This window comes from Lepisma saccharinum, unplaced genomic scaffold (assembly GCF_977018435.1).
Source record: "Lepisma saccharinum unplaced genomic scaffold, izLepSacc3.1 HAP1_SCAFFOLD_188, whole genome shotgun sequence".
Classification (NCBI taxonomy): domain Eukaryota; kingdom Metazoa; phylum Arthropoda; class Insecta; order Zygentoma; family Lepismatidae; genus Lepisma; species Lepisma saccharinum.
Genome location: NW_028142983.1, coordinates 451,021 through 475,417, shown reverse-complemented (window position 1 = coordinate 475,417; position 24,397 = coordinate 451,021). Strand labels below are relative to the sequence as shown.

General features: G+C 36.3%; 1 protein-coding gene across 1 annotated transcript; it reads right to left on the bottom strand.

Moving 5' to 3' along the window:
- Positions 1 to 15,651: 15,651 nt before the first annotated feature.
- LOC145982487 (uncharacterized) lies at positions 15,652 to 16,987 on the bottom strand. The gene is made up of 2 exons (XM_083115945.1): positions 16,719 to 16,987; positions 15,652 to 15,886 (listed from the first exon to the last, which is right to left on the bottom strand). The coding sequence occupies exons 1-2, from the start codon at positions 16,985 to 16,987 to the stop codon at positions 15,652 to 15,654; spliced, it is 504 nt and encodes a 167-aa protein (XP_082972071.1).
- Positions 16,988 to 24,397: the final 7,410 nt, after the last annotated feature.

Genomic DNA, 24,397 nt, shown 5'->3' with positions numbered 1-24,397 from the left:
TTAAACACAACTCAATTTAAATTTCCAAATCCCAGGACAGGTATATAACAATTTAACTCGCTACACTGTAAAAAAAAATAGCAAAAATTCTTGACCACAAGCATGATTTCTTGACTTTCTTGACTGGTAGACAGCCTGGAGTAAATATGTACATGGAAAGTGTCCAACACTGTTAGCACTAAGAGCCTGCAGTTTCTATGGTTCAACGGACATCGCTGCATTGAGATGTGCGAGAACCATTTCAATTCAACTTTTTTTGGGACACAAATTTGATACATTATATATTAGAAAAATCAATTCATTTGTGAATATACATCCATAAGCATAAGATAAAAAAAGTTTTAGTTGAGCAAAATGGGCATTTACAGCTGCAGGCATGCATTTGAGGAATCTTATGAACTTGAAGCTTACCAACCTTACCACTCTTTCACTGTACCATCAATCTGTTTGAACGTAATTTCCTTACATCAGTCTAATACTGGGATGCTTCTCCATTTTCTACCCAACTATCAAATTGCAACAAACGAGAAAGGGCTAACTAGTCCAAACTTACCTGCACATTGTCATGTTTTTTTTTTTTCCAGAAAATCATAGAACAGATGTTGTTCACTTTGTTAATATTTACAATTTTTTCCTGAAATCTACTTGATGTCCTCTTTCCACATATATAAAATAGAAGAAGTCATGAAAGAAACTAAAAACTTCTTCTATGGATTTGAAATCCGAAGCGGAATACTCATAATGAATTTCCACAATGTGCACATAAATTGTTCACTCCTATTCTCAAGTGTGGGGCGTTACCCCCGCACCCCCTATACGCCTTCATGGCGTGGTGCTAAGCACAGGGGAACACTTTACCTTTTTTTTTACCTATTCTCAAGAGTATTAGCGAAATGCAATGACATAATTCGACACAAGTACAAGTAAAATTCATCAACGAAGAAAGCGTAACATCTAGAAGTTGGAATTTGAAATGGGTGGTTACAATACACGTGAGCAAGAGATGCAGAGGGATTATAGCCTGGCATTTATGCACAATATGAGTGTATAGCAAAGGACATCAAATATTCAGAATATGTTAAGGGCTAAACTTTTAACAGAAGACAAAAGAAATCTACTGAATATCTGAGATGTATCAAAGTTAAATGCAAAAGTGTGTAACAATACACTGGGTGTGTTTTTTATTCCATCATAAAACAGAAGGTACAAGATTATGGGATTCACACATAAATGTGAGATGCACAAACATTACCAAACTAATTTATCCCACTGCCTAATCACAGCCTCTCTACCTTGCTCATTTATGCTGTACCATAGGCCATAGAAACAAAGTAAGAGTCCATGGTCACAATAAAATGTTCCAGAGAGCTATGATCAATTGAAGGGCTTAGGTGGAAAACATGGCGACATTTTGGTATTTTTGAGTTACAAAGTAAAATGTGCCATCCTTCAATTTTAGAGTGAAATTGTCATGTCATACAATTTGCATTGGACTCAGTGAAGCCTTCTGAAATTGGTAAACACAACACAAAAACAATTTATCTACTGTATAGCTTCTAATATTTTTTTTTTCATAATGAACTCAGAAATGACTAAGGTGTCACTTAGCATGTTTTACACACCGAGCCCTTCAATTGCTTCCTATGAACATTTCTCTTGCATAAGTTACTCATTACTTTTCAAATCGTATAAAAAGTATATATTTTTACCCAGTTAATTAGATTAACATTAGCTTGATGGTACACTATCATAAGGCTTTTTCCCATTAATGAATGATATCTAGAGAATTTGATGCACTTACTTACCTGAGTAACTCTAAACTGTACCAGGCTATACTGAATAGTTGAAAGCATACCATTCCTGTTGTAAATAATTTTTGGCTTGATACCACAGATTTTTATGTTACTTTTTTATCGATTGTCTGTGCATGTGTGCACATGGTGCATACATACTCCGTCCCATGGATTCCAAGAATACCCACATGTTACAAATTCATAAAATTGTTTGATTGATTGAGTTTACTTTACTTCGCGTTTTGTGCCTCTTGGCTAATTTGCGAAGATGGGGATGACTGATGAAATTGATGAATGGACATTCACAAACAACCAAGCCTGAGCGGGATTCGAACCCGGGACCCTTGGCGTCACAGCGCAATGTGCCAACAACTTTTTTTTAATTTTTTTTTTATTTACAATTTTTCTTTCATACAGTAATTTTACAGTTTTTGTGTAACAATAACTCTTTCTACTTTAACATTCAATCAGAAACTTTAAAAAATGTGCGAATAATATTTTTCTTTTATCTTGAGACACTTTATGATATTCCTGTTTAACATATATTAAAAATTGATCATGAAAATCTATACCTTTATATATGCAGACAAACAATATATAATGTCCAACCAGCCATTGCACACTACGCAATTTGGTACATGGAAAATACGAAAACGTAGGTAACATTATGTTATGCACAGTAAATGCAGTGGGATGGGTGCGACAAATTTTTCCTAATAACACACATAGATATTTCCATGTTTCACGTGTCCGTATGCATTCACTTAGCCAGTGTGAAATCGAACCATTTTGTTTACACCTACCACATAGTGGGTCTTGTAACAGTTTTAATTTATGTAATTTCTCTTCCGTCACCACTATATCCTGTACCACACAGTACCACGCAGATTTTACCAAGGGCGATAAATGTGGTGCTTGAACATTGCTCGATATCTTATGCCAGGGATAGGTTGGTTGTTTAATCATTATCTTGCAGCTAGGCAGTGTTGCCAAACAGCGTGACTTGTATAATTGGGATACTTTTGGTATTTCAAGAGTTTTCGCTGAAAGTAGTATATAACAAATTTCTAGCACTGATTCTTGTAAATATTTATAATGCAGTGGCACTGTTGCCATAGCGATCGGAGACTGCAATGGTATGGTGTCCAAAATCTGCTTAAGTATCACACCCGTTAAACTGTCTGGGAAGTTTACTAACATTGACATATCTGCTTGTACACGGAGAGCTTGGCTCTTTAACTCCACTTGAATCAGGCCAAGCCCGCAGCACCTTACCGGTAGACACACATTCTCATGACTCACCCGCAGCATTTGGTGTGCCCAGACAAACCAGTTTATCGCACTCTTTATCTGTGCAAAATCCAATTTCCTCATCGGAAGCACTCGTGCCATAAACCAGAGCTTTGAACTCGCATAAATATTTACAAAGGCTACCCTGGCAACCAAGCTAAGGGCACAAAGTTTGTTTTGTTTAAGCACACTTTTCAGGCCAGCAATACATGTTGAATAATTTTGAGCAATCATTTCTTGTAAGTGGCCGCAGTGGCTCAGTCGGTAACACGTCTGACTACCATGCTAAAGGTCCCGGGTTCAATCCCCGGCCGATTCAAATCCGGGAACTTTTCTAACGGTGGAAGCGGCCCCGGCACCCACCCAGTGTCGAATAACATGGGTACCTGGGGGAAACCCTGGGGGGTAAAGGCGGTCAGGGGCGTGATGCTGATCACATCACACCCACTCACGACCGGATCAAGAAAGTGTGGGGCGTTACCCCCACACCCCCTATACGCCTTCATGGCGTGGTGCTATGCACAGCGGAACACTTTACCTTTTTTTAAACTTTTTTTTTAATCATTTCTTGTATAGAGTGGGTAAAAATTATTCCAAGTATTTTCAGTGCATTTACTTTTTGAATTTTATCGTTTTCATATGAGTGGTTTGTAGCATCTAAGTGCATCCAATGAGTTTTATTATAGTTAAGCTTTAGACCAGCCACAGAGCTGTATTTTTCTATCACCTTTTCAAGTATTTCCATATCTGTCGGCAATTCCACAAACACAGTGACATCATCAGCATAACCTAATAATTTTATCGTTTCTGAGTGAATATTTAACCCCTGCAATTGCATTTCAAGTACCTTTAAAAATGGCATTAACGCTACACAAAAACTGATCATAGACATGGGATCAGCTTGTCTGACACCCCTTTGTATAGGAAATGTCTTAGTTAAAAAACCATTGATTTTTACACACGATTTGGCATCAGTATATAAACTCTTAATCGCATTTACAAAGTTTGGACTACAACCCATCCTTAAAAATACAGCATATAAAATTCGTGCTGTACAGTATCAAAAGCATTTTGAGAATCCAATGCCACTATACCATGGTGACCTTGTATGGTCGTATGTCTATAATTAGTTATGACATCACGAATTGTCTGTAAAACAGTAAAGATCGATCTATTATTACCATAACAGTATTGATGGACACCGATCATTCTTTCCATATAAGGCAAAAGACAATGAAGTAAACATCGTACAAAAATTTTATAATCCGTGCACAACAAAGATATAGGTCTATAGTGTTTTACTATCGTAGGGTTAGGAACTTTGGGAACCAGGACGATTACACCTGTATTGCTCGTCCTTCCCAAGCAGTGTTGATTAAATACTGCATTTATCCAGTCTGTCACAATATTACCTACAAGTGACCAAAATCTTTTATAGAATTCTATGGGAATACTATCTATTCCTGGTGATGAGTTATTCTTCATTCCTAGAATCGCTTTGTACACCTCAGCAGCTGTAAAGGTATTTTCAACACGCAAATTATCATTAACAGAAAAAATTTCCGGAACTTGTTGTAAAAATATTTGTTCCTGAGCTGGATCATAACTTGTTCCTTGAAATCTAGTTTCATAAGAGCGGTAAAAGATTTCCTTTATTTCAGTCGCATTACTATGTTCAGAATTATCTTCGTCTATTATCTTATGAATCGTTTGGCGTTTTCCGCGATTACGTTCATGTAGAACATGACTAATATTGGCCATTTCAAGAGGGTCAAAAGGTAAAAGTTTACTACGTATTTGGCACCCACCTCTTTTTGCGCGCGTGTAATTGCAACAATATTGCCTGTACTTGTTTAATGTTCTGTTGCACTTTTCCCCCCCTTACCCCTTCATCAGTTAGCTCTCTCAACACTTTATAGTAAAAATTGTATTTATTATTCCAATCCTGGTTCCGTTCCCTACTATATTGTCTACAAAATCGTGTGATAGCTGGCTTTAGATATTCATCCCACCACTTAATCATATTTATTTGTTTCGCCCTTAATCGTTCCCAATACTTCCATTTCTCTTGTAATTTGTCAGCAAAAAGTGGATCGTCAAATAAAGATATATTCATTTTTAAATATCCATACCCGTATTGTATATTTAGCATTTGCATTTTTACCGCTATTATAATTGCACTATGATCTGAGAAGCAAGTTGGCACCATATTAACATTAGTGATATTAGGGATAATTGATTGTGAAACATAAAATCGATCTAACCTTGAAGCACCCCCATCCTTTACATATGTGAAGCCTGCACTTGTTGGATGCAAAGTGTCCCATGCATCTTTCCATTGAAACCCATTTACCAACTGTTGCAGCGCATTGGATGTATTAGGGCCTCCCCCATGGCGCAGTGGTAGCGTCGTTTCCTTGTAATCAAGGGGTCCCGGGTTCGATACCCGGTGGAGGCACAAGTGGTTCGGATCCCACTTTAAACTGTAGGTCCAGTCCCGATTAACCACACTGTGCATAAAGTGGACTTAAAACACCAACCCAACTCAACAAGCATTGGATGTATTAAATCCGGGGCGCTGGTCTTTTGGCAACAAAACACAATTAAAATCGCCTCCACAAATAATATGTTGCTTATTACCTTGAAGTTCCGTCGCTACTTCAGTTGCGAAAAATTCATTGCGTTGCTGCCTTTGATTACTACCAGAAGACGCATACAGATCACATATCCACAGGTTTTCCACTTGTACAGTTGTAATTCTACCACTCGGATGGTATTCTACATTTGATACAGGTATATTGTCTCGAACTAATACCGCTGTTCCTTGCGCTGAATATGTGGAATTATTATAGACAATATAATTAGAGGGTAACTCATAATGAGTTATTGCTACTTCTTGAATGAGAGCAATATCTATAGCTGACTGAATTAGAAAGTCCAGCAATGCACTTTGTTTTGTTTTGCTTTGTAGTTTGTTTATGTTTATATTAGCAAGTCTAATAGTGGCAAACATCACTATGGATATGTAAACACTTGCTTTTACAATACTGGTAAATATATACATTGTTATACTGTTTTTTGGTCTACCTTACACACAAGGATTCTTAAAAGGAAAAAATAGCTATATGTTATACTCAGGCTATGTATGCAATATTTCACACAAATTATCAAGGTCAAACTATTTGTTAAATGAATTGTTTTGATTTACTAAACTCACCTACCCTGCACCTAGATCTTCATTTCGGTAAGTTCATGTCGCTCACTGTCCCCGCATTTTAGTCCTTTTTTTTGTTCCAGTTACATTTTCCACTACAAGTTTCATATTTACACTACTACTCTCACTATCTTCATCGGTAATCAACTCACTATCCATGTCTTCCCCCGTTGCGTCTTGTTGTTCTTCCTGTCTTTCCGCTGTCTTCTGATCCTTAATGGCATTGGTGCGTACCATGCCATCCTCTGTGACCACTTCTCTCACTGATTCCAGGTTGGAGTTTTCTTCCTCAATTACCAATGATTGTGTACCATCTTCCTCTGGGGTCTTCGAAGCCGCAACTGCAACATCCGCTTCCTTCGTCGTGTCTTCTACGGGGTTGGTAAGAGTTCCGTCCTTCTGGGGGTTAGGGTGGCTTCCTGTAGGTATTTCAGTTGATTCCAGCTTGTTTTCAAGGCTAGTAGAAGGTTTTTCACTGGATGGAACTTCGTGATATGGTCCCGAGTTTCCTACGACACCTTCTCGTTGTTGCGCCACTTGACTGTAGTTTCGTTGATGCCTGAGCGGAACTCTCAGGACAGTGGGTTGACGAAGGTCGCACATCCTACGTTCGTGACCAGGCTGGTGACAAATCTGGCACATCCGTTGCTGTCCATCATAGATAACGTGACACTGAAACGAGCGGATTACTAGAAATGAAGGTATTGGTTTTCTGACTTCCATTTTTGCCACTCGCACTCCATTATACACTGGGTATTGAAAGTTCCCCGACCATTGTTCTTTGTGTACACTATCGACAGTTCCAAATTCTCGCAGTTTCTCTTTCACGCTATCATTGTCCATTTCCAATGGAAGATTAAAGACACGCACAAATTTCACTTCCCTTCCCGCATCTTGTAATGACACTTTCACACTATTGCCATCAGCGTAACGAAACTCCATATCAGGCCCATGTTGTTCTAATAGTTTTCTCATTGTCGCTTCTCTCACAAATTTAATATACACACAACGTAAAATTGTCGGAAGTTGTATTCCCATCACTTCGTCAACATGCAGACGGAATTGTCAGGGAATAAATTCATGTATATCCGTTGCCCTCGGTTTAGGAGAATTCACTGGAAAGCTTATCTTTATCGTATTTAACCTATTCATTTCGTTATTCTTACTTGCCACTATAGTACTTACTGGTTTTTCGATTTGTCTCTTATTTTACGAGTCCAATTTTCCAGATGTAGTTGACTCACTAGCTGCACTCGGGGAACGCACTACCAGAGAACGATATGAGCACGTTCAACACCAACGGCGTCCACCGAGGAACTACCGGCCACTCGGCCACAGGGTCCGGCACAAATTCATAAAAGAACCAAAGAAATTAAGATAGTTAATTTTCCTAGACGCATGGACATCACTGAGAAGTTAATTTTCCTAGATGGATGGACATCACTGAGAAACATTAAACTGTGTAATAAATCAAAATCAAAACTAATTTACAGGTAAAGCACTAATTTATTTTGAGAATAATCTCGTTCACTGGTCTTACATAAAGGAATGTCACTTTTCATTATTTTCTTAGACTCTAAAAAAAGGGGAAAGAACATAATCAAGTTAAATGAAATTATGTTGTCCACATATACAAAATACACATGTTTTTGGTGACACTAAAACCATTTAGTAAAATGCATGGTTTTAAGGAAAATACAGTTTTGCAGGATAACTTTTTGATATTCTTAGTATCAATCAATAGTATCAATGCACACAGCACTTGGATGAATAGGAATTTAACATCATGGAAAATGCTAAAACAGTGTTCACAATAAAAGTCACAAACAAAGAGATACCCAGGTGGCATCTCATAAAACTAGGATTCGTACCACTATAATTCACTGTCACACACACATGCTGATGCAGAAAATTGTGTGCGAGAGAAAAAGAGAAACATTGAGAACTGAGTGAATAGTTTTTGATCAAAGTATAAGCTGACCACATTGTTATATTCATATTAACAGTCTATTCACAAGAAGCTCCTTTGCAGCTCACCATTGTTATGATGCACACGTGTAGGCTCTATTTCTACAGATATGTTATCTGAGGTTCCTTGAAAATTTCAACATTGTCACTGTATATGATACCAATATTGTGGAAAACTGAACATGCGATAACAATGTCTTGAAATGTTTCCAAGTCTTCTGGACAAACGTGGAAAATGTCGCTTCCATATCCCAAAGGTACTCTCCACAACATTCCTCTGCTGAGCATGGGCATAGTTGTACCTCTTTCAGGATCAGTTGGTGGGTCTTGGAATGGACTGTAGAAGTATGGTCGAGCTGAGCTGAATATCCCTTGCCATGAAGAAGTGCATTTTGTCCTTTGGAATATCTAATTATCATAAATACTTCCTGCCTGTCTAGCCACAAAGTCAAGAACTCCTTTTTGGGACCTACCACTACCTGAAAAAATAATAACAAAATATTCTTAAGACTGATCTCACAATTTAAAATAAGAACATGGATAGTTGTAAAGAAAATTCATTCCACATAAATTAATGCCTAACCACAAATTAACCCAATACACATACCTGATTATTAAAATGTCCATATTCATGCATTTTGAAATGCAGAAAATATTCATTTCTGAAGTTAATAACCCCAATACACATACCTGATTACTGAAATGTTTATATCTCATGCATTTTGAAATGCAGAAAATACTCATTTCTGAAGTTCATAACTTGAAAATAACTGTGTTTGTAAAAGTTTTTCAGTATTATTCAAATTTAAACAATTGCTTCATACTTAAAAAATATACAATTAGTTAATGTCACTATAGCACCTATCCTTACCTGCCTAAACTACTCGCATAAGTACACACGAACAGGATGGTAAAATTGTTCTTATCTGAAAACCTGTTCAGTGTTTGCTTATAGGCACATGTAGAATATGATTTATGTAAATGCATGTGTGTATTATGAGAATATCGAAATTACAAAATCAGAGTTTGGACCTGTATTAATTTATGTCAAATAAAAATTATCTGAAGGGATACAGTCCCTTCTGTGTACACCTTTGGAAAGGAAAATAGAAGAGAAATATTCATGATTTCACAATTATGCTTGTTTAAATATGTTTATGTTAAATCATATATTTTTGTGTAATCATATATACTGTAGTAATGAAATGAAATCAGTGACTACCTTCATTCACCAGGTGATGAACCAAGCTTTGGGGCTATTTCCACCAGGTCTCGTGATTTGTCACTGTGGAAATTTATTTTATGACACAAATATTTTCTTGCATTCTATCTTTTGCACTGCATGTTAGGGAGGGCAGTTAGGTATTCCATGTGTGTGTCTAAAAATAATCAGAAACTTCTATAGTGCACAGGTTAGGTAGTTTGATTAACTGTTATTGTCTTGTTTATTTTTCTAAGTTAGTGTGAGTAATTTGACATACATACATTGAAAATGTGTGAAAGATATATCTGGTCTCACCACATTGTGCCCGTAGTTGCACCCAAAATAGAAATACTAGGTACCCTTAACAATCTGTACTCCCTCAACAAAGTAAATGCCTTGCATGGTTTATAAATATTATGTAAAATGTAGATAGTTTTCACTATGTTTAGCTAGCACAAATGTGTCTGTGGAATAAAGTACGTCTGTTACCTTCCTGTGAAACAGCCTGAGGGCTTCGTGCAAGTGAATATTGCACCCAGCACGACATTCCACAACAGCAGCTGAAATTTTTCGTCGTTAAGTTAGGAGTGTTAGGTTTGGAGTTGACGTGTTCTTTCGCTATTTTTGTGTGCACATAAACGGTTTTTTACTAATAAAAGGCGACGAAAGTAACCGTAGATGGAAGGTTTTAACTTACGCCAGTCATACTTTAGGATCAAATACATCTGTTACTTGTGTTTTCCGAGAGTTGGAACCAATTTAACATTATGTAAAACATCGAAATCTGTCCATTAAAAAGAAAACAAACACAATTCTCGATGGAGTACAGTGGGTTAACGGCCCCGAAATTCTATTTTATTCCATTATTTTGCTACACAACTGAGTAACAAATCGATGCACTACTTCAGAATCAAATAATGTTCATGCAGAAGCAATATTATTATAATACAGGACTACACTTTTCTTTATGAATCAATAAACAGAAGGAAGAGAGGCAGTACAACCAATTAACAAGGTTTATGTCTCCTCAAACTAAGATCATTACGTAGAGAGTAGTTCAATTTACGTACATACCTGATGCAAAACTGAGGCATAAAAACTGGACAAAACAGCTGTTGCAATGAGAAAATCTTCAAAATATCCATCCTCTTCTTCATAGTTTTGAACTGCAACGTCCATTTTTATTTTCTCAAGAGAACTTTTTGTATCTCAAGAGACCTGTTTCGTTCTCTTGGCGAATACAGGATCTTGAGAGACCAAATATCGCTCTTACGCTGCCAAGAAGTGTCTATGAAACAGCGAATCTTAAGATGGATCTTGAGAGGGGACTATGAAATGGGAAAAAACGTCCGGAAGACTCTCTTGGCACAGACTCTTCTTATCCAAGATGGTGAAGCAAACCGTCTCTTGGGCTAAATCTCGAGAAACGTTTATGAAACAGCATGGCATCTTAAGAGAGGTCTCAAGACGCTTTCCTTTCTTGAGAAACGACTACGAATACGGGCCTAAGAGCACACTGTGGTTTATACACACATATTCTCTCTCTCTCTCTCTCTCTCTCACACACACACACACACACACACACACACACACTTATATGAACATACATGTGACTTTCTTCAATATTTTACTGGTTTTTGCTGGACAAGTACAGATGAGATCAGAGCTGGGAGACTGTTATGTGCCTTTTTTGTGAGAGCTGCATGTGAACTGTATGCATATTGAGCACTAATGAGTGTGTAGGTATGCTTCTAAGTTTTGCTGTTATTTTTCATTAATTCTGCGAGACTGTAGAGTGCTTTCCCTTTTCAAGTAGATTCTTTTCATTGATTGTATACTTTTTGGGAACTTATCAGTTTTATGTTATGAGGCAGTTGTTGTAGAATATCTTACATGGTCTTTTGAGACATTGAGTGTTCATTGTTACGGTAGTAATCATCTTTCCTTCTTGTGTAGTATATTTGTCTATTTTTTGGTCAAGTTGTAGTACTTAGAATAATCGCTATTTACTTATTGATCTATGGAGTTCTTCCTGAAAAATTATTTGCATGATTGATGCCCTATACTACAGTCTGTACTTTGTTTTAAGTGCTTTCTTTTGAAGCCTTTGTATTCAAATGTATTAAAAAAAGTATTAAAAAATAAGAAAATAAACAAATAGCAATCAACAATAAAGTTAAAAAAGGATAGCACTGAAGTCAAACAACCTAACTCAGATAACAATCAGCAACAAGAATAAACAGAAGCCAACATGGAATCCAGAAAGGGACATCAATAGCCACAGTCATAGCAAAAATAATAGATTACATAGAAGAAACCTTAGAGAAACATGAAACTGCAAACACAATAAAATGCTTAAAATGTTTGGACTTAAAAGGGATGAGAAGACAGATGAGTGGAGAAGGTTACATAATTTAGAAGTACATAATTTGTATTCATGTCCAGATATTATTAGAATGATTAAATCAAAAAGACTTAGGTGGGTAGGTCATGTGGTATGAATGGGAGAGGAGAAAAAAGTATACAGGATTCTTGTTGGGAAACCTGATGGTAAGAGACCAATAGGAAGACCAAAACAAAGATGGAGGGATAATGTTGAGATGGACCTAAAGGAAACTGGTAGGGATGGAAAGGAGTATATAGATCCTCCTCAGGACAGGGACAGATGAAAGGCATATGTTGCTGCCGCCATAAACCTTCGGGTTTAAGAAGGCTAGAGAGTTAGTTAGTAATGCATTAAATAAGCATAATATTTCAATTGTAAGTAGTGAATATAACAAATGTACATTGCATTGTGCGAAAACTGTGTCAACTTTTCATTATAAGCAGAAAATTAAACCAGTTTGCCTTAGAAATACATTTTAACAATATTGCAAAATAGCATGCGTAATAGAAAATTAAGAAAACTTTCTGATGCATAAAAGTAATGACTAGTACTGAATGAATCAATTACTGTAAAATATTATTCTCTGATTCAAGTAATTTAACTGTAAACATTATCTTTTCTGTGTAAAATATAATTGTTAGTTGCACTGATAGGTACAAATATTAACATTATACGCCTTCATACACACTAAATAACATAACTTTGATATATAAATTAGTAACAATTTGTTAAAAGTTAAGTTAAACTGTAGAATTGTTTGCTTAAATAAATATAAAGTAGTAAATATACTAAACAAATAATTCCTTCTTTTGTTATTTAAAGGATGCCAAACAGTGTAAACCAGTTGTTATATTACACATTTAATTCATCATTTATCAAGTATAGAGCTTAAGACCTTGTAAATAACATAAAAAAACATAAAATTAGAAGGCAGTAACAATATTTTTTTAAAAAATACTGTTTTTTTTTACCTAACTTTGTGAATTAAAGACTAGTACTGTTACTAAAACTAGGCTAGTAGTTCATGCGTTCACAGTAAATCTGAGAGTTTTAGCTTCATTTGTCCGTAACTTGATATAAGTGTAACTTGTTAGCTCACCAAACACAATCTTTACCAATTTTGAGAGCTAGCTGAACTCTAGCATTTCGAATTACATATAGTAAAGACCTCTATAGTGGTAAAATACACAGTCTGTAAAAATTTGGAAATGTTGTCTCCTTCTCTGTCGATCCAGGCCAAGAGTATTCTCAAGTGTTTCAATATATTTCTTAACATAACTAACTTTTCAAGAAAAAATAATACCTTGTGCCCAGATAGCTTAGTTGGTATAGCATTAGGCTTTTAACCTATCTGTCCAGGGTTCGAGTCCCTGTCTGGGCTTTTACAATTTTTAAATTTTGTCATCGGATCTTGTGCAGACTTCAAATTATAAGCAATCTAGGTTAATTTTGGGAGTGGGCCAAATTGGTTCCTCATATAAGAAGCAATGACCAAATTGGTCCTAGCGCCTATGACCCTACTTGTGTTGCTTCGAGTCTTCGATGCCCTGGTGGAGCCCGTTCAGGTTCTACCTCCCACAAGTGCATTCCTTCACCAATGCAGCGAAGGTGAGAATAATAGAGAGTGACCCTCTATATATACACGTTCAGCTCACTGTTGGTCACCCCTTGACCTAGTTATTTTCATGCAATCAATATAGAACTACATTTAGTGAATTTTGCCGTCTTTCTGTTTGATCTGTTAAACAAAGAAATCAATAAAAAATATACTTACATAGAAAAATCTGCTTTTGAGACACTTAAGATACTTATATAGAAAAAAATTATTTTGCGTAATTTCTCAGAAATATAGACAATCATAGTTCTTGATACATTTAGCACCTGATATAATACAGTCAAAATCTAGTTAGTGTAGGCTTGTGTGCATCTGGTACATATAGTTACTTGAAAAAGCAAATATTGGGTGTGTAAAGGATAGTCTTCTTATGAAACAATAAAAAATCAACCTTATTTCCTCGTAACATTAGCTGTAAGTGCTTCCTGCAGTCTAATAAGACTCTGGCGTGTGGTCCTACATCACCTACAATCCTCTGTAAGGTTCGTGTTGTCCTATAAATTGTCGATATACATGCTAAGTGCCTAGTTACAGCATAAGCTGTAATCAGAAGATTTTAGTCCTCAGATAGTGATTGTAGCCTCGTATAATAAACCAAATGGAAATAACCAGTGATCGGAACGCTACATTTTAAAAGTAGCTTCGCTACAGCTACAGCTACTCTTCCAAAATGTAGCTTCGCTACAGCTACAGCTACATTTACCTAAAAGTAGCTCGCTACGCTACTCCTGTGCGCTACTCGCTACTTCGCTACTTTTTCGCTACTTCTGCATGAACAAAAAAGTCATGAAGATATTTGAAACTTCCCAGCTGTTAGTTAGATAATAGGCAGTTATCACAATACCAGTCAATTGATATATTTTTTGAGTTACCATCTGACTTGTTTTAACATTTTTGGTGGCAACAATTAATTTTTTAATGAAAAATATAAAGGAAGGATTTTGAACAAAAAGTTTCAATTGCATCTTTTCATAAACTCCTAAGAGAATTATCAGGAGCATGAACCCAGAGAACTATGACAAGCAATATCTAAATTTCCTACACATCAATCATTTAATTAATAAATAAATTTTTAGTAATTTGAATAGTGGAAATCCAATATCCTCAATTTGGATGTCTAGGTACCTTTGTATAGTCATTGGATTACCTGACAGCATTAGTCACATTTCGGCACCATGAATGTATAGTAGGAATGAACTGATACAGAGTCCCATACATTGAATGGTATCATAGATGCTGACTGATACTTTTTCCAGAGTCTGCAGAGGGTAAATATCCAGAGACATTGGGAGTAAAATGAATGAGGTGATCAAACGATCATCTTGCGTGAAAATCAATATTCAAGACAATAGCCTAGTTCCACTGGGGCAGTATCATAAAAAATATTACACATTCTGACCTACTTTGAATTATTACATCTTTTCAAGTATCGCCATTATGATGTATGTTGGCACTGATATTGATTCGAAGTAGTATTGGCTTAGCCCTAATATATAGATAATAAAATTATTCAGGTACTTGGTAAACTATACACCTGGATGTATAATATCCAAATACAGTACTTGATTATACATCCTCTACATACTTATTTGTCAATGTATCCAGATATCAAATAACTAAAGTGTGCATACATACATTATCTGTAATATCATTACATCTATCATCTGGATGTCCTTATCTTGATACTAGCCTTCAGCACAACTAAGCATTATTGTCCACTTTTTTTCTCTACCTATTGGGCTGCACCCTCACTCATGGCATTCTATATCAACTCAAGTTAATGATTCTGTATTACTGTTCTATATACTAAACTTTCACAATAGATATTTGGGGAAAAAAAAAATAAAGTTTTAAGGAAAACCTGTCCTGAAGCTAGTTGCTGACAAACTTTTGGTATGAGATAAGATATTAATTTTATAACACTATTGAAAGTCCTATTGCGAATGTACAAACCACTTTATTAACTGTGTATAACATGCATGTTTGGTTTGTCCAATACAAGTTTTTTAAACCAAATTCAACTGTCTGTTGAACTTTAGCAACAGCTACATTTCGAAGTTCTGGTCGGTCAGCCGTGTCCTTCTGCTAGAAAACAAGTTTCCGCCAACACTGAACAAACGCTCAACAGCTCCACTTGACGGCATAACAGTGTTCAATTTTGTGAAAATTTCTTTGAAGTTGTTACTGTAACTGCAGTGTCTCCACGGGTTTGGGACCATCCTTTAGAAATCTGCACAGTTCTTGTAGTTCGGTTTCCGATTGCGTTTGCTCAAACTTGAAAAAATCTTCAAAATCATCTAGTTGATTCTCTTCACTGTGACAAGCTGAACTTTCCTTCGTATCATGAGATACAGCTTTCTCCATCCATCTCCGTGCCTCACTCTTTTTTTCCGATTCAAGCCATGACAATTTGAATCTGAAATACAATAAAAGTGCTATATCAGGGTATTGGTTAACTACACTGAAGACAAAAAAAAAAAAAAACTTTGATGTCCACTTTGGGGCAACAATTTCAAGTTTATTGCAGGTTTACATTGAACTAATTGATTTTGTTTATTTTGAATGAGAGGGAGATATTTGAAAAGTACAGCACGGGACACAATAAGTGAGACAATAAATGACATATTGAGAGAGAGAGAGAGAGCTAATCGCAATCACAAAGATGAGGATGGGTGAAATTGATGAATGGACAATCACAAAAAACACACAATCCCAGGCTGGGCTTTGAACCCAAGACTCCTGGGTATCATTGATAACTACTACTGCACCATGGAAGACAGCTGGTTTACATTTGAACACTGAAATAATAATAACCATGTTATCAAGTTCTGAAAACTATAAAAGAAAACCTCTTAGGCTATTGAGAAACTGCATAAAATAACATATTTATAAAAACAAATGAGTATGAGACAAATGTTAAAAAAAATAGTGAAAAGAAACAGCTGAAATGTATACTTCACATAACAAGGTATCATTGGCCAAGACTAGATATCCGCCTCTCAACCAAAGACAAGTTTAACATTGGCATGCACTAAATAAAATACAGGTTGCCAAGAAATTATTTTGAACATCAAATAAAGCAACTATATTCTGATTTGTGCACATATGAAAGCATGTAATTGTTATCTTATAAGAGAAGTTAACAATGTTGATGTTTTGTTATGTAAAGTAAAACATCATGCATCTTTCATGTGAATAATCAAGATATAAAAGACACTGCAGTGAATTAATTCCAGATAACTTCTTACCTTGGATGGAAACAAGCAGCTAGCACTGTATCCTTATCCCACAAAATGCCTGCAAACCTTTGCTTGACACCATCAACAATAGCTCTGGCAAGGGCATCACAATGAGCTACATCTCCAGAATCCAATTTCAAACCAAGGATCCGAAGAAGTTGGTGGAGTGTGGGAAGGAGATATCCAATGGACACCTTCTTGTCTCCCTGGAGAATGTCAATTGCTTTGGCTAGTGGTTGTGTAACCTCAGCATATTCCTTCAAAAATAAAATGTACATTACTTTAAAACATTGTAGGAATTAATTTATTCATTTGTAAATATAATGTTAGTTATAGCAATAAACAATGGTGAAAATATTAAAAACAATTCATAAGCGTGATTCCTTCATGTACTTTAAATGTAGCATATCATTCAAAGGAAATCCATTTTGGAAAAACACAGCAAACAGTTTCTAATCTCCACAATAAAAATGTACGTTAATAATTTCTTCTGATTCCAGCACATAAGTGTATGCATCACTTAAAATTTATGAGAAAAATATTATGCAAATTCTGCACTTTGGAATCTTAAAAAGTACACTACAATAATTGAAGGCAAAAATTAAGAATATTATAGCAGTTTGTAAGTACAGCTTGCAATGACTGAATAAGTTAAGAGTATGAAATGAGTGCCAACTACATAAGTAATTTTATCATATCGGACCTACCTTCAAAAATTCAATCTCAAGTGGAGAAAATCTGCACAGGCCAACTGCATCAGAAATTGCATGCACTTTCTCCTCATGCTTTGTAAAATGCTCACATAGTGCCAATACAGCAGAATGCACTGAATTCCACCGTGTTGCATTTGGTACAATCAGACATGCACCAAGCTGTTTTTTCACTATGTCAGCAACCTGGGAAGACTGCCTGGATTTATTCCACAATGCCTGTGCTTTAGCGAAGGCACTTCGGAAGAGCCTTTTGTAATTTGCATCTGATGATGCAGCCTTTTCTGAATCTTTCACTGCAACAAGATGTAAAGTGTGTGCTGCACAGCGAATGTGTGGTGGCAAAGTGCAATCTCCTGTGGCAAGAATTTCTGTAATTTCTTCTTCCACCACATCCGACTCTAGGCTGTCCTCCGGCTCACTTGCAGAAAACTCCTTGAAGGCTTTCACGAAGTTTGATCCATTATCAGTCACCACACCCACTACTTTATTATGAATGTGGTACCTGATAAATATGTCCTGCAGCTCTTTTGCCAAAACATCGTAAGTATGGCTTCCTATGAGATGCCGACATGCAAGAGCAGCAGATTTCCTCTCTAGAGACAGTGGATCCAACCAGTGGCAGGTTACGCCTAAGAAGGACCTATGATGTGCAGTCCAACAATCTGCTGTGGCTGAGACAAAACTGACCTTTTCAAATTCGTCTAACATTGAAGATTTCATTCTTTCATATTGCTCCCCCAACTTTTTCTTTAAGGTCGCAGAGCACATCAACTTCTTCTTTGTTAAAGACTGCCATAAGTCATTGAACGATGGTCTGTCCACCTCAGAGAATGGATGCAACCCATCTACTATCCACTCAAGCAACTTATTGTCTATACTCTCTTGATTTTCCCCTACAAATGAAAGGATATGAAATTTGATTAATGCCATGAAAGATTAAGAATTAATTAAAAGTTTCAATATATAATTGTAATTATCAGTATTCAACTAACATGCATGCAATCTTTCAAAAATAAAGGGGGGGTGTGTGTGTGACAAGAACAGTTTACTTTCTCTTGGTAGATAAGGTTTAGCATAGTAACTAGCATAAATAGCGAAAAGTGGGGGGCAACTACACCCCTAATCGCCTCCACTGATTAACAAATTACTGACTGAAATGAAATTATATATCTTTAGATTGACATCCATTTTCACGAGAAGCTGTGCCCCCCTCCCCCCAGCTTGCACTCCCCCTGGACGTCCATGATGATACTTATACTCCAAGAAATTTGTCACACAGTGTAAACATTCAGATACACGTTGCAGTCTCATTGAACTATGTAGTGAAATACAAAATGAAATTATCCTGACCTTTAAAAACACAATTCTTGAACCTTTTTAATGTAACCAGTGGAGTTACAAAATACGAGTGCATAGTACATTGTACCTTCCGTCTGCCACTTCAGGATAAAATCCCATCCCCAATAACTTATTCCAAAATATTTTCGTGAACATTGGGCCTCTTCGTAACAGTTTCTGAAAAAGCCTGAAATGGTACGTTTACTAGACTTGTAATGTGGAACAAATACATAGAATGTATTAACAAGAAAACTACCCTTCACATTACAACTTGCTTAAATAACTTCCTGAGCACGACTTGGTGATACCTTGAAAGCAGCTGCAATTTTTGCTCCAGTAAGAGGAAGAACAAGTAGGTGAAAAATAAACCATTTATCAACAATAAAAAAAAATTAAAAAAACATAACTCACACCAAGCTATAGGGCAGTGGTTACCAAACAGTTCACTGCGGCACACTGGATGGCTTACAGGCGCACCGCGAAATGTTCTATTTTAGTGAAATGACACTCCAATGTATGTGCTTATTTTTTTTACTTGAGGCAAGCAACCTAACCACACTAACTGAGCGTTGCAAGTGTTAGATAGGCCTACATTCTGACTTGGGCACCTCGGAAAAATTTTGAAACACTAAGGGTGCCGTGAAACAAAAAAAGTTTGGGAATCTCTGCTATAGGCGATTATTGAAAACCGCATACAGAGCACTTAATGAAACAAAGGAAGAAAACAATCATAACAACAATGCTGACTGAAGAAAAAAATCTGCCGCTGATCTTTATAGAGGCTGCCGCTGCATCTCTTTACGTGCTTGCCCGTTGCATACAATAATAATGGTCTTACTTCATTCAGTACCTGACATTCGGTGCTCAATGTGACATGACATAATATACACTCTAACAGTTAGGGTTTTCAGTTGAACGTAGGGGATGCAGAAGAAAATTAAGGGGCACGCAAGCACCCCCTCGCACTGCCCATGGTTGAAGACAAAAGAATTGTAAAATGAAAATTATGAAATTGCCAGTCCCTATGGTGGATTTGCTAGCATTAGCATGTTACTTCACAGGGTGGCCACTCTAAGACCATGAAAAAATTCAAGTATAATTCCCGGTTTTCAAGGCAAACCTTCCAAAAATTCAAGGATGCAAGCAGAGGTTTTCTCTATTCCAACCTTACATACTACCGCCCCTCAATAAAAATATTAACAATATGAAGAGTGTGCGATTCCAATGAATCCAAAATTCCACATAATTCCCAGAATTTCCGGTGAGTAGCCACTGTCCTTCATCAATTGGTTTGGATCGTGGGTAAAGTATGGATGTGACTGTCTCTTTCATTCTCTCCATTCATCACAGTCACAGTTCACTCATGAGTGGTATAAGAACGATGAAAACCAAAATAGAAATCCCAAACATCAATATGCTCTCACAAATAACTCACCTGAAAAAGAGAATCTTCCATCTTTGAGGCTGCTTAATTTTAACTGCTTCTGCCGTTGGTTGCTATCGCAGATCTCTCTTTTTCTCTTTCTGCTTGATTCGATGGATTTATTCAACTCTCCCAACTTCTGCTCGTGTTTTCTCTAAAGAAAAAAACATTATGACTATAGGTGCACAAATGAAAGTGCAGTGATACAGTAACAAGATTTAATCTCTGAAATTTTGAACTTCTTACAAAATACTTGGGATTTAAAATAATCACAGGAAATCTTGCACATGTTACCATACAGTAAAATGCCACGGGACCATTTATAAGGTTCTAATAAGAATAAAACTTGCCGAGACTGTCATGCATAAATACTGTGGAATTCCATGGCAACTTTCTCCCATGTTACCTCAGAAACGAAAGACGTGAAGTTGTCTTGAGATAAATAATTCTGCAATGGAAACAATATATACAATTTTGGTCCCTAGTGTTTGTGGGAAAACACTTCCCTTAATGTGAATAGCATGTCATGAGAGAAGACATTGGGTATTGCTTCTAGGAATTAATTTGTTTTTGCCTCATGTGTGTGCCTACTAGGGCTGAGCTGATACAAGTGGTATCTGTATCAGAAAGCATCTTTTCTATTTATCAATACTGGCAGATACTTTTTTGTTGTTTGATTGTATGCAGGATCCACATAAATGGCACAAAACACTTTCGCAGAGGCTAATTATCCTGGGAATTATGCAAAATTGGAAGTCGTGCCCGATTTATGTGCAAAAATATTGAATTTTGTATTAGCATAACATAAAATATTCATGAATATTTTAAAGCAAAAACTTTGGTAAATTTATGCAAATAATTAGAGCAGTATAATTTCTGATATCAATCAATATTTCAAAAAGCTTTTATCATTGCAATTCCCAAGCATCCAAGTGATATTGGCTCAGCCTTAGTGCTTACCCAATGGCAAAGTGGTAACATAAATGTTATGTTTGTTTTTACGTTAACGTCAAGTTTTACTGGGTTTGAACACTAGAGGATATCTGTATGGATATATTCTAGCTCTATGAATGTGCACACATTCCATTTAATAACGGAACTGAAATTTGAAGAATGCACTGAAGAAACTGATTAGTCAGTTTCATTTTTTGTCTAGCTATGAATTCCATATCAAAGCAGTATGTAAAATTTTGAAATAAGTGTTTAATTACACTAGAAAGAATGAAAGCTGTGAATAAGAATAATAACTAATAATTTTTTTATTCATTTCCAACCCTTGTGGGGAGGGGGGGGGGTGGCAGGACGAGGGTCAAGAATTTTGATTCACACCTTCTACAGCTCTACTCTTTCATAACATGTCAAAACACCTTATTCCACGATGAAAATCCAGGACCCCAGATTCATAAAGTAATGCAAATGTCTCCAAGTTTGTGAAATCAGATAATGAGAAAATGTCACTTCCAACATCATTCCAGGCTATGGCTACTCGGATACCTATCTGTACACTTTACTCACAGTCTCAACATTTTCAATACAAAAAAGTTATTCTCTATACATTTTTTTTATTTTTTATGGAGTAACTATTTTCACCAGGTGGTGAAGCTAGCTTTGGAGGTATTTTCACGAGAATTTAAATTCTCATGTGTATGATCTCCAACCTGGCCTACTACATGTATGCGGGCATTCCTTAATTGTTGATGTGTAAGAAACTTATGTCGGTGTGCATTTATTTTCGTATGGACAACAAGTAATTTTTCTTCACACTATGAAGTTTGAAAAATATCACAAGGTGTTCTAATATGAATTGGTACTGCTAATATGTCACATGATGTAGTATGAAAGGGGCATTGCATTCCTTGTACTTTCATTGTTAGGTTAGGCAGGTCACTTCCAGCATTAAAATTATTTGTAAATACTTCCCAACACCAGATCATGTGATTTCTGGTCTTAACACTTTCTGCTATTCTCACTACTTTGTGACAGTAGTAGTTGCACCAATTTTACTTTAAATTAACTCCTTAGCAGTAACTTAAGTACTACTGCCCAATGAGATTTTAAGTCCACTTTATGCACAGTTTGGCTAATCGGGAGTGGGCCTACATTTTAAAATCTGAACTACAATGTACCTCCACTGGGTATCAAACATGGATGTGGGTAACGGTTTAGATTATTTTATGATTTTTTGTTGTTTTTTCAAATTATCCTAGCAGTAAGACTAATCGTAGAATTTTGGCAATTATTATCACACAAAATTTGAACCTTTGTTGGATTTCGGTAAAAGTTATAAATGTTGAAAAAAACACTTAAAAATTACCTTAGGCGAGCATGCGTGCTTCCCACGGACAATGCATTTTCCATTGTGAAGCAACTTAAGTATTGTAGACTAGTAGAAGTAAATCGGAAGTTTAGTAGAATGCATTTAGGGACTTTATTTTAATGCTAAGAAAACCAAACCTGGCCCACCTAACATAACTATGAAAGCACACATATTTAAGTAATCACTAAAACTCCGCAGTATGTGTTAACAGACTTAAATCTAAGCATATAAAAATTGCATTCGTAGCATGATGAAATCGCAACATAACAAAAGAAACTTGCGCCAAATACAATGCTATGGTCAAGTATTTACATTTGTTGGTGAAAATAGCCTCGTATGCTATTGCCACCACCTGGTGAAAATAGTCACTTCCATTTTGTTATGTCTTTTGTGGTCATATCACACGTGCATGATATTAAATGACAATGAACACCACACTGACTTAAGAACTCCACATTGCAGTAGCTCCTGATTAGTGAAAAAGGTATTAAATTCATTATAACTCTAAATTTCAATTTTCGCACTGTGAAATTCTCTGCAATCCCTTTGAAAATTCTTATTTAAGCGGGGGAAAAAATTACTTCGATTGAAGACGTCGATCAAAATTCCAAGCAACAAACATTTCGTCTACAATATTTTTTGCTCTTCCAAAAGGGTTGAAATAACAGTACGTTGGACAATTTGCAAAACGGCAGATTAGGCCCAAAATATTACTATATTCATGAGAAAATGATTCGGCCAAGCAAGAAGGTTAGATAATACCGAACTTTGTATTCGGGTCTTGCTATTTACGGGCGAATGTTTCAAAGTTGAGGTTAACACACACACCTCAATTTTATGGGCACGGAAACTTTGGAAATTACTTTCCAGTACGAAATTGGCGCACAGTTGGAGGTTTCTTCGACTAAAACTAGGTGCACGTTCTGCACAATTTTAAAAACTTATTTCGGAAACTTTCGCATGCTTCAATTAATCCTTCTGAGCACTATCTACATGCCTTTGTTCGAAAGACTGTCCAAATAGCACACAGGAGAAAAACTGTGTAAAATGTACAATTGTATGATAAATGTTAATGGTTACCAACTGGCAGGTAAACAACGTGGCATGTAATTGCATTATTTCTACATTTACACACTTTCAAGAAATTGTAATGAAACATGTGACCGAGTTTATATCTCCCCTTTCATTATTATTATATCCTTTAATTTTACACTTACCTGTAAGTGAATTTTCATATTGTATGTGCTGGTCTTCGTCACCGACAATTCGTTTCCTATGCAGCAAAGATTACAGCTTACAATGTAATTTCCATTTTTCCCTGTCCTCTTGAAAGTAAAAAACTTATTGTATTCTTCCCATGGCAACTTCTCGCGTGGTTTGCTTCCACAATCGTCGCTGTCGATATCACTCATTATTAAAACACGTGGTACTATAAAACAAAGGCGACGCACAAAATTAACGGGCTCACGAGCTTCCACTACTTCTAACAAACAAAATACAAATGAGATCGAGAGACCAAATACGAAGGTATTTATACTTTTTCCTTTAGGAACAAACAACAAAGTTAACGCGCTACACAGTTGCATGGCAACCTTTCTTCTTCTTCTTCTCTGGTAAACACTGTTGCCACGTAAACATTTACCTCAAAACTCCAACAAGAAAAGTAGCGGTAGCGAGGTGATTTTCGCTACAAACTACAAGAATTTTGTAGCGACGCTACAGCTACAGCTACAATTTATAAAATGTAGCGCCGCTACAGCTACAGCTACAAATTTTGTAGCTAGCTACAGTAGCGCCGCTACAAGTAGCGCACTACTTCCGACCTCTGGAAATAACCCAAATGTCGATGCACCCAAAAATCACAGTAATACTTGAAAAAGGCTATAAGGCTAAATTA

Bases quoted from the DNA above. Each gene is read 5' to 3' on its own strand.
- LOC145982487 (XM_083115945.1), bottom strand. From the start codon at position 16,987: ATGTACATTTTATTTTTGAAGGAATATGCTGAGGTTACACAACCACTA. The intron at 15,887-16,718 runs GTAAGAAGTTAT...ATTGTATTTCAG, and splicing joins GCTGCTTGTTTCCATCCAAG to ATTCAAATTGTCATGGCTTG.